Genomic DNA, 11,629 nt, shown 5'->3' with positions numbered 1-11,629 from the left:
CCCTTTTATTAAGTTTAGCTTTTCCTTGAACTGTCCATACAAAGACAGACATTCTCAAAGCTACCATCTACATCGGCACTCTATGAGGATATCCAAGCCTGCTGATTGGTCATATAGGAACCAGAAATTGAAGGTTGGCGGGAAGGACGGCCTATTCTCTGCTATGATTTAATGGGAACACATTGTGAGAGAGAAGGGAGGGAACACTGACACCAAAAGGAATATCTTGACAGCCTATGCCGTCAGCAGCTACAGCCTTTACTTTACTCCACGGGTTCACCTACATTTTGTTCAGAGGCAACCGTTTTAATAACTTTTCCTTCTATGGTTGTGAAAATAAAACAAGCCGCACAGGTAGATCCCAAGTGAATGGCAAGCCACAGACTGACACAGGTTATAAAGTTAGTACAAACTACTATGCACTGGCTGGTACAATACACAAACTAATGGTTGTTATGTTGGTTAGTAGTTAAAGGTCTTGTGTAAAGAGTACCTGTCTCCTACACACAATGAAGTCCCAGTCTTTTCTTCCTGCACACTAGGGATGCACCGATACGAGTATCGGTGCCGATGCAGAGTATTTGGGCGAGTACTTGTAGTCGGCCAAATGCTCTGATGCCTAGCCGATACTTCCGGTATCAAGAAGCAGGGCAGCGAGTCATTAAAGGCCCCCGGCTTTCTGTTTGGCCAGAAAGCCAGCTTCATGCTCCCTGGTGATGAGGGAGCATGGAGCCGGCTTTCTGGCCAATCAGGAAGCCGGGCAACGCGCCATCACACAGAACACCGGCTTCCTGATTGGCCAGAAAGCCGGCTCCATGCTCCCTCATCACCAGGTGACGAGGGAGCATGGAGACGGCTCCCCTGCTAATCGGGAAGCCAGGTGGCCAGTCATTACACGCCGCCTGGCTTCCTTATGGGACTTCTGGTATCGGTGAGTACCCAAAGAATAAGGGGGTATTGGCGATATCTTCAAGGTGGCTTTGACTGCAGGGATACCAGGACCTCTTGGTGAGCTGGTAGACGGAACAATGGTTCAGCCTACAACGTCACTGAGTGTAGAAGGACAGGTACACTAAAAGTAGACCTCTGTGAGTAAGACGGCAGGGGCAGTGAGGGTTAGCATGTTAGTAGACACATATGAGCTGGTGGCAGGGGTGGACGGTTATTCCATGCAGTTAGGTGAAACTCCAGAATCTGCAGTGGCATCTTCCCGAATCTCTCGTCAGCAAGTCGGGTGCAGGCCTATGAAACGTGCGTAGCTCTGGGCACGTATATACTTCCATTGCATACACAGAGCTCACAAGGGCATATAGTTGTCAAATGATCTTCAGCTTTTGAGAAAACATCTCTTCAAGTTAGTTTCTAATCCTTTAAACCTTTAAGCAAAGCCATGCCATCCTTGTTAAACACCTTAAGCTACTTGATCAACTCCTCTGCTAGTTTAAGTCGTCACAGGAGGCAGGGGAGGAGTACATGGTGCCTTTGCTTAGAAGGATTAGGGATACAGAAGAAAATAATGCAAGGTCCCACATTTGACAACAGTCAAGTCAACTTTATAGACATACACCTATAATATAACATTAATAACCTTTTGCATTTTAAAGAAAATATCAAGACATTTCACAATTTTGCATAAAATAGATTGATGAAAACGATATTTCAGAGGTGACTTGTCCTCGAAATATCACTTTTTTTTTCTTAATTAACAAGGACCAATACTCAAATGTTGACTTAAAGCCGTGTTAGTAGAGAGCAACTGTGTATAAATATGTAGGTCCCAGAACTATTTACAGAAATGTAGAAAGCCTGATGAAGGGATCCAAGGAACACTGAGATTTTTTTCCCGGTACTCGCCGATACCGATTACCGATACCGGAAGTCCCATTAAGGAAGCCAGACGGCGTGTAAAGACTCGCCACCTGGCTTCCCTATTATCAGGGAAGCCGTCCCTATGCGTCACGTCACTAGGTGACAAGGAAGTATGGAATCGGCTTTCTGGCCAATTAGGAAGCCGGGCGCCGTGTAATGACACGATGCCCAGCTTCCTGATTGGCTGAGAAGCCGGCTCCATGCTCCCTTGTCATAAGTGACGATGGAGCCAGCTTCCCAGCCAATCAGGAAGCTGGGCGCCGTGTAATGACTTGTTTCGAGCTAGGCGTTGGAGCATTTGGGAGAGTACGAGTACTCGCCCAAATACTCGGCATCGATTCCGGTACTAGTATCGGTGCATCCCTAATCTTTATTAAATCAAGTTAGCCAATAAAGGGAATCACTTAGGCCCCTTTCACACGGGCTGATCAGGAGGGGATCCGTGCACACATCCCCTCCTGATTGGAGCGGTACAGATCAGACGTCATCGCTGAGACATCCGTGTTTGTCCTCCATCTCGCGATGGATGAAAAACCTGAAATGACTGGACTCCATGACAGTCTATGGGGAATCGGATGTAAATGGCCATGTGTCTCAGATTACCCCCGATCCGGCACGGTCAGGTCTGTTAAATGGAACAATGTTCTGCTTGTTTTTCCGGACCTGGCCGGAGTTGGGGGTAACCGGGTATAAATGGACACCCGTCTATCTAGACTTAGCCTAGCATTGGGCATCTTATCAAGCCCACTTGAAAAACTGACAGGCGGACCCGATGGGGCCACCCGTGTGAAAGGGACCTTAAGCTCCAAACTTTCTGCATTAAAGTTGTAACATTCTTGCTGGGATGAAACACCTTTCATTTCACCTTTCAATGGCATGGCGTCAGTCATGTCAAAAAAAGATGTCTGTTATGGGAAGTCTTATATCCCAACCCCCTACTGTTGGCATAAAGGTTCAGCGTTAACTGTGATTGTCCCCATGTCGCTTCTTTAAATTATATTTGAGTATAGGCCTTTAAGAAAAAAAAAGCTCTGTTGTCCATAGCAACCAAAAACATGCTTCATTTTTCAGTTAGCACTAGAAAAAAAAAAATCAACGCTGGACTCTGGTTGCTATGGGAACAGACATTTCCTTGTATTTTTTTCCTCTGTTTTCTATAACAAGCTTTTTTTTATAACAAGCTAAAAAAAGACAATCTGGTTAAGGGCGGACATAGGATTGCAGAGTTCAGGAGCCAGTCAAGTCAAGAGTGCAGTCAGCAGGTTCTTGTAAGGCGGATAAGCCACAAGCTCTTCAAATGGAGAGAGCTTAAATATTGGAAAAGCAATTTTCTACTCGCACACCTCGGCTACCTGGCTCCTGGAATTTGCTCAGCCTACAACCATTTCAAATATATCAATGAAGGTTCTCATTCATTCAGGTCATTGTATATCTGTAAAAAAAAATGAATCAATCAAGGCAACTGGACTTGCTGTATTTTTCTTGAAGACGTTTCACTGGTCATCAGGCTAGCTATCTTAATTCAGAATGACATGAGTTGAGAAAGCCGGTCTGATGTCCAGCGAAATGCCTTCAGGAAAAATACAGCAAATCCAGTTGCCTTGAGTCATTTTTTACAGAAACATTTCAAATATATACAAATATAAAAGATGTCAAAAAAGACAAAAACGCAGTATTGCACATTTCACAATGTGACCTGAAGAAGAGAGTTTCACTCTCGAAAGCTTGTCTTGCATATATTTTGTTAGTCCAATAAGAAAGGTATCATTGCACACTGCAATCCCGCGTTTTTGTCTTTTTTGACATCTTGTCTACTGGACTAATACGGCTTACCCATTTATATTGCACAAATTAACATATATACATATAAATATGTACAAATATCTGCACCATTATAAATACAATAATTAGAAAAAAAAATCAGTTTTAAATCCCCAAATCTCTGCAGCCGGAAAATCAAACAGTATTATTGCCGCAAAGATTTTTAAAAATGGACCCAGGGCAATCTTAACTAACTTTGTTCCTCTGGACTCTTAACAGAATCAGACAGGAAAGACGGGGAACATGGCAGACCAGCCTCAGGGAATAACGGCTGGTCTACCATAGACTCTTCAAGCGTGGCGCATGAGCCCAATTCTACGCAGGAGACAAAAGCTAGTTATCTGACCAGTGCAAATCAACCGGGTGATATTTTGGCTCCAAGGGCCAGAAGGGGGTTCAGTACTGATTTTTTATGTATAATTGTATTCATCCTTTAAAGGAAGGAAGCCATGTTTGGTCTCATTTAGGAAAAGCATCAGAAATTCTATTCCTTGGAAGATGCACTTTTAGCAATGTTTAGGGCTATAAAAAAAAAATATGTTTCGGGGGAAACATTTAAATGAGGGGAATTTATCAAAACTTGAGCAGACAAAACCTGGAGCAATTGCCCATGGCAACCAATCAGCTTCTATCTTTCATTTTCAAATCTTAACTTGAGAGGCGTTTGGTTGCCCTGGGCAACTGCTGCATATTCTGTCTGCTCCAGTTTTGACAAATCCCCTTCAATGCGTTTCCGAAAAAGCAGATCAGGCCTCCGACGTGGCTTTCCAAATACAGGTCTGAACAGGCCAGACAGCCACGGGTTACCGTAAGATCTCCATGAAATATAAAACATTGACTTCATAAAGTTATTAATCTTCCTCGAATAAAATTCAGATGGTGTATCAATTTCCTGCAAACCCACAACATTAAAAAGAGCATAATGATTTAAGATGTGAAACCAGTCAAGCCGCCCCATTCCCCCCCCCCCACATCTGATGTTTATGTTAAAAGCAAAGAATATAGAAAATTCTCAGAGAACTAACCTCCGTCGTTGGCCAAAAAGACGCGCCACTTCCTCCCTCCCTGGGCTTCGCGCCCGCGAAATCTGCTCCAGCTTTTTCTTCTCTACCTGGAAGAGGTCTCTGTGCGAGATCCGTCGTGCTCGTGGGACGTCAGCCAGAAGGGTATACTCTCTGTTGGCCGGGAAAAGGGGGACGGATGGCGTTCTCGGATCCGGTTCTAGCTCCTGTAGTTGGCAGTGGCCGTTACCTGGGGGAGAAAAGGGGTCTTGTTCCTGGTCAAGAGTTTCGTAGACACTATACCTGCTTGGGGGGTCAGGCGTGGAGGGCGAGGACGGTGTTTGTAAGGGCTGCTCTTCGCTTTTCAAATCTTTCGTCTTCTCTAATGAGAAGTAGCCGCTTTCCACGCGCGTTTTACGCCCGACGTCGACGCGATCTCCGTTTACCATTCCTCCTTCTAGGGAGAGAGCGCAGGTTGCATTGTAAAAGACAGTAATCACTAGAAAGGTGTACAAAAGCAAAAATACCTTTGCTAAAAAGCACCTAAAAAATACTCAAAGCCTGCGACATATCTCCAGTAGGCAGTGCTAATGTGTTAAAGAGCACCTGTCACTCTGGTGAGGAAAGGCGACATTAAGATACCACGCAAAAGGTAGAACTCCACCATGCCTGACCAATGCAGTCTGCGCACCACACTAAAGAGGTGCACACCTCTGAAGGGGAAGTCAGAGTTCTCTAAAGCTAAAGTTCGGTCATTATTTTCATCTAGGATCGGGATTTAGTTAAATCAGTAAACATATGACAGGATTACTACCATCCCATTCCTACCAATTAGGTGGAAGAATTGTGTACGACTTACTTGCATAGTAACATAGCATTTGAGGTTGAATAAAGACACAGGTCCATCAAGTTCAACCTTTGTGTGTATGTATGTGACTGTGCATGTGTAAGTGTGTATACGAGTCCCCGTGTGGTCTAGTTTTTAAGTGTACCTGTACCCCTGTATGTTGCGGTCCTCGAGGAAGGTATCTAAATGCTTTTTGAATGATTCAATACTCTCAGCTGATACCACTGCTTGTGGCAGCGAGTTCCAGACCCTCACCGCCCTAACTGAAAAAGAATCCCCTACGCCCCTTGTGGTTATATTTTTTTCTCCACCAGTTTTAGTTGGTGGCCTCTAGTCTTTGTTATGGAATTTACTGTAAAAAGTTTATTGCTGATGTTGCCATCACCACCAAACATCTTGTACATCAGAATCATGTCCCCTCTTAATCTCCGCACCTCCAGCGTGAACATGTTTAACTTTAGTAACCTTGTCTCAGCTTTGGTCCTCCATCCCCTTAATTAGTTTAGTTGCCCTTCTCTTGACTCTCCAGCTCAAGGACATCCTTTCTGTGGACTGGTGACCAAAACTGGACCGCATACTCTAGATGAGGCCGAACCAGCGATCTATAAAGTGGCCAAATGATTGCCTTGTCTCTACAGAACATTCCCTTTTTAATACAAGACAGCACTCTGCTCGGTTTGCTACAGCCTGGCATTGCAAGCTATTGTATACGAGTCCCGGACTTGGGGAGAAAGTCATTACTTGCAGGCTGATAGCTCCCGGCTTCAGGATGTAGATCAGTAAACTTAAGTAGATCGTGTACAAGGACATCATCACTTATGTAGATCAGTGACAAATTTAACTCAAACCCCAATCCTTTCCAATATGGGGGACGATTCAGTGCAGCTTGCTTGTGTCTTTGACTTAGTAGCCAAAATCATTATTTGCATGCCGATAGCTCCCAGCTTCAGTTTAATCTTAGTGACAAGTTAACTTTAACTCCAGTGTAGCCCAAAATATTAAATTGCGCCCCTCGCCACCTCCAGGATATGCAAAATATAAAGCTTGTTTGGTCTCCGGGGGAATCTAACAGAGAGGAATACTTCCTATACTCCAGGGTCCAGCAGCAGTAGGCACTCTGATCTTCAACAGAACATGGGCGGCCTCTCGATATCCTTACATACAATGTAGGACATGCGGTGGCCATTGGTCCTGCGTTATATGCGATGACAACAACGTGACCAGTGGAAGACCTACAAGAACTGCTGCTTCGGGGCACCAGTGGGGAGGAAGACTGCAGGACCGTGGAGTAAGGTAAGTAATACTCTCCGCTAAACCATCCCCTGAAGACCAGAATTTTCTGCATCTGCCGGGGCACTCACAATTTTTGGCCAAGCCACGGTTACTTTTGGATAAGGAGAATAGGTATCTCTGTTCTGAGAAGCTGCTGAAAAGAGACAACTGAAGAGCAAAAATGTAAAAAAAACAGTAGACAACTTTATGCTTCCAATGTTCTCTTCCCGGCAGCTTGTCAGTGTCATTTTCACTCCAATATAACCGCAAGAGTCATGATAACGGACAGCAACACCTCAAAGAAGAACATCAGATAAAAATGAAGCCATTGGTTCTTCTTCAGGCTAGGTCTACTTGGCTAGGTCTGCTTCTTGGTTTCACAGTCAGCTTCAGAAATTTGGTAAACTCTAATCTCCGAGCACCTCCAGAACTAGTGATGACTGGTTTCTTCTCAGCTTACACATACTGTATATACTGAGCTGTACGTTAGAAGTAGACCAGCATTGCTCAGAAGTCTTTCATCCAGACCTTTGGGGTTATAACAATCAAAAAGGAGCTGAATGTGGAGCTGAGTGTCTGTTTAGGCTTCAGAGTAAACTCCGATCCCGAGAACATGGAGCTCTGCCAAAGCAACTACACGTACCTCTCTAGTATTGAGCTTTTGGCTGGAGACATGGTGCATCTAAGGAGGACACTGTGTGACCTGACACAGAATAAAGACGTTCCTATTGCATTAAGACCATCAGTAATCGATCAAGCTTTATCTTGAAGAGGTTCTAATGTTCTACCATATACTAGAACAGGCATCGTAAGGTATGGGTATGAAAGGCTTGACAGCAACACAAGTCTCCCACCGCCTCTCATTAAACTCACCTCCTTTGTTGTCCTGCGCTGGCTCGCTTGGGGAGGAGGGCATCTGAACCGGGCTCTGCAGGGGACTGCTGCTGCTGCTGCTGTCCTGCCCATTTTTGCCCTTCACCTCCTCCTGCCACAGCGTGGATTTGGTGGCTGGAACCTTCTCAGCGCTAGGGATCCCGGTACTGGTTGCTGCCATTTTTGCTGGTCCGGGTTCCTAGGATAGAAGGTGTATAATAGTTCATTATACTTTGTATACTTAATGAATATCGGATAGAAACTCACCTGGAAAACACAGAACGCAGCTTCGTATTTGAATGCAAAGTTGCCTTTTCAACGAGGAACTCTGGAAGCTGTGCCCAAATACAGGACAGGTAGGGGGCAAACGACTAGTCACCAGTATTGCCTGTGGTCTCCCTGCACTTGATCTTTCCCCTCTACTGACTTACCATGCCTTGATCTGCACTGTGCCTCTGTGTGATGTCGGCCATCTTGATAGAGGCGGGCTTTGCTTCCTCATATTAGAGGCTCCAGCAAGGAGAACAATGAGCAGCACAGAAGTGAAATCACCAAACCTCACTGAAAATCTCATGAAACTAGCAGTGAGAGGCAGCTGTGTCTGAGATCTCCCACTGCGGATATACAGCTATGAGACTAGAGGCACCCTCACATACCAGGAAGCGCACTGTGCAATGTTATTTTATAGGAGGCGTTCCAGACAACAGAACATTATTCAGGGTACTGCTTATGCACCATTGAGTCCAGTTACACTCCAAGTCTTTCTTCTACCTAGAAGACCCAATTTGCTCAATGACAATGAGGAGGCCTTGAGGATGAATTGATCGCATGGTAGATTCTGGGGTGGTGACACCAATGCCAAACCTCTGTATCAGGCTTGTCACCAACTCTTGCTGAATATGGACCAGCATGCATAGAGAAGGTGGAAACTTAACTGTATTCCTAATGGGCAGAGAAGGAACTTAAAGGCCACAAAGTGCACTGGAATACACAGTTCAATAGTTACCGTTGTCTAAAAGGAAGAGACGATTTCTGATCAGTGGCTACACACAACTGCACCCTCTCATTGCTGTTTGCTTTGCAGTAAAAGACTATCTCCATGTTTTACACTACAGTCAGTGACCCAAAATGGGAGGATACAGCTATTTACCCCTCATCATCATCACCGTCTCTGCGCAGTGTTCCTGAATAAGCCCGCGTGAAGTGTGTCCTACTTTCCGTCCTCTACAGACAAAAGGTGCCCTTTCCACAGAGTGAACTCAGATCTGTGCTCAGTCAGGCATTCCCCACTGCATGTCATGTTCACTCCAGGCACTGTTTTGCTGTGGAAAGGTCAGGCGAAGGTTGTGGCCGGGCTGCAATTTATTAGGCTTGACCTAATCAATGGCGATACATTTCCAATGCATGATAGGCACTGCAATCTGCACGAACATTAACCTTTCAGAGAAATTCAGCAAATGAATGATGTGACGAGAGAGGCATGGCCTGCAGGCAGAAGCCCATTCTGGAGTTCTTAGAGGAAAGCAGGGATACCGCTGCACTCGGACACACGTAGTGCCCCACTAGAGACATTCTAGAGCTTCAATACTCCCAAGAAAACTACAGCTGCTGCCTTCTGTGATGCAAATCTGCCGCGGACAGTGGAAGCACATGTGTCCCAGCTCCACCAAGAACACCTGTCACTTGGGTAGAGTCATCCAAGTGTCAGGAGAAACTACAAGCAGGCCACATATCTTCTTGTGCAACCCGGGAACCCCTCCAGCTGGAGCACTCGGTGTGAAATGACGGCCACCAGCTCAGAGGACACAACCGCCCTTCTCTGTTGGTAAACGACGCTGCCATACTGAGCACCCCAACTCCTGACTCACTGGGAGTCACCGCCTTTAAGGTCCATGTCACTTTATCCAAACAACAAGATTGCTTTCAGACCATTTGTGACCAGAGGTCCTTGTTCCCGAGACACCCAGAACAAATGTAGCAGTTTCAGTATGCATCAGTTAATGTGACAATAACTAATTTTCCTTGTTTTTAATGGGCATGTAAGGCATTGGGTACAATGTTTTAATAAATACCATGCTCAGATTAATCATTATAGATTAATGAACAAAAAAACCCAACAAAATCTACATTTTTTATTAAAATATTTCTCTCTCGTCCCAATGAGTGTGCAGAGAATGAGATACAGGCAGTGACAGCAGTTTACAAGCAAAGCCATGTGATCACCAGATCATAGCCGACATGGCAATCACATGATCAGCCTTTGCGGATTGTTTCTCGATCAATAGTAGAGCCCGGGAGCTGTCAGTGACAGTGCAGTCCCATATCTAGGATGATGCAGCTTGTGCTCCTTCCTATCAAAGGGAGCGCAGATTACCATTCACTCCACATGGGGATTGTTTGTTTTTGCTGAGGAACATTTATCTACAGACTGCAGGTGGGAAGAGGTGAGACAAGACCAATAAATGACAAATTATACAAGAGCAGGGGCTGACAGTCACTTACTCTCCCCATAACACCTCCTGTCATGTAGCATTGCATTGCCTGTTCTTGGGTCAGCCTTGTGGGCACCGGGGCTGGTAGAGGGTATAGGCCACGCAGGCTTCGGACATCCTTCTAACTGACACTATGAAGAGTTGGGGAGGAAGTATTGCTATGTTGTCCCTGTGCTAATGATTATTTGCTCAGTTTTCCTCCCATGCATATGATGATCAGTGAACTGTTGCAGACAAACGATAAAGCTGCAGGACTTTGGCACAGGCACAGCGTCAATATTGTCATCAGAAGGCAGCCATGTTTTTGTAGCCCATTCTTAATTCTCAGACAGACGCGCTAGCTTGGGCAGAGCTGTCCTCTATAATTCATCACCGATCTTTTGCCAGCCTTGGCATCTTGTCTAAATGTCACCGGCACTTGGTGGCACATATCTCTCCACTAACATAAGCAAAGTGGCGCTCGAGCTGAGGGATCCCACGCAACTCGAGGGAGTAGGATGGGGTGAGTCAGAGAGACGACTGTCTATTACCATGTATAGTAAGAGCCTAAGGCTGGACACAGAGACCCTTCTCTGACATCATTTTCTACTGTGGGGGATGATGGAATTTCACCCGCGTTATCAGGGAGAAGAGATGAGGCCCAGGACCCTGTTTAATACCTTAGACCTCCCTGTTTTCACAATTCACAGCCAAGATCTGCTGTTTGAGCTCCACTGATGGGTTAATGTTCTTACGGGATGTGCAGAGTGCAGATCATCTCTACTGTGCATGAAAGCCTAAGGTAATGCAATGCAATAGAGAGAGGTTCTAACCAGCCAAGGTATGTTGAAGGCCCAAATGGTACCACACCCCTGGCAAGACTACCATAAACCAGCCTTTCTCAGCTAGCATGCCGTCTGGCTTCTTCAGGGGTGCCTTGAAATTTTGGCCAGCACATGTGAACAGACAGGGCTCAAGACGCATGTTACTGCTGAACACTTCCCCCCCCTAGATTTACTTATGGAACTTCCACAGTCTACTAGGATAGGAGTGTTGAGTGCCATCACCCCCAGTTCTCCCTGCAGCATGTCCCTCTGAGATTCCTTCAGAGAGAGTAAATTACGGTTCTGAGGTCAGCTCAGCCCCTGCTACGTTTTCACTTTCATCTGTATGCATCTGAGTAGTAATGTGTTCAGGTGCAAAACGCAGCGTTCATAAGCACAGCCTGCCCATCACTTCCTGCATTTGCAGGCAGGCCCATCACATGCAAGTAGGAAAAAGAGAAGACACCTTACCTGCGGAGTGGGGGGCTCCACTTTCCTCTTCTTCTTCTGATTCTGCTTGTTGGTCTTCGGGTACACAATCAACATCTCCAACCAACTGCAGGAAGGAGGGGAAAAAAGCCGCACATGAGACCCTGTGACAATGATACACAATGCTGCTGTACTGTCATCAGACTCCGGGTCTGCTGATTA

The 11,629-nt window shown here is 45.6% G+C and overlaps 1 protein-coding gene across 6 annotated transcripts in view; it reads right to left on the bottom strand.

The window, feature by feature from the left end:
• MPRIP (myosin phosphatase Rho interacting protein) overlaps nt 1–11,629 on the bottom strand; it is a 133,229-nt gene that overhangs the window by 43,858 nt on the left and 77,742 nt on the right. For 4 of the 6 annotated variants that reach the window (XM_018572636.1, XM_018572634.1, XM_018572635.1 and 1 more), the window contains exons 5-7: nt 11,450–11,534; nt 7,684–7,882; nt 4,995–5,148 (exon numbers count right to left, since the gene is read on the bottom strand). In XM_018572636.1, coding sequence (XP_018428138.1) covers nt 4,995–5,148; nt 7,684–7,882; nt 11,450–11,534 — 438 coding nt within the window. Of the gene's footprint in view, nt 1–4,715; nt 5,149–7,683; nt 7,883–11,449; nt 11,535–11,629 lie in introns of all 6 variants that reach the window. The other 2 variants (XM_018572631.1, XM_018572633.1) reach the window with 1 other exon arrangement.

Source organism: Nanorana parkeri, unplaced genomic scaffold (assembly GCF_000935625.1).
Source record: "Nanorana parkeri isolate BGI_ZX_2015 unplaced genomic scaffold, ASM93562v1 scaffold2090, whole genome shotgun sequence".
Taxonomy (NCBI): Eukaryota; Metazoa; Chordata; class Amphibia; order Anura; family Dicroglossidae; genus Nanorana; species Nanorana parkeri.
The sequence above is the reverse complement of the archived record's forward strand: the minus strand, read 5'-3'. Positions and strand labels throughout refer to the sequence as shown.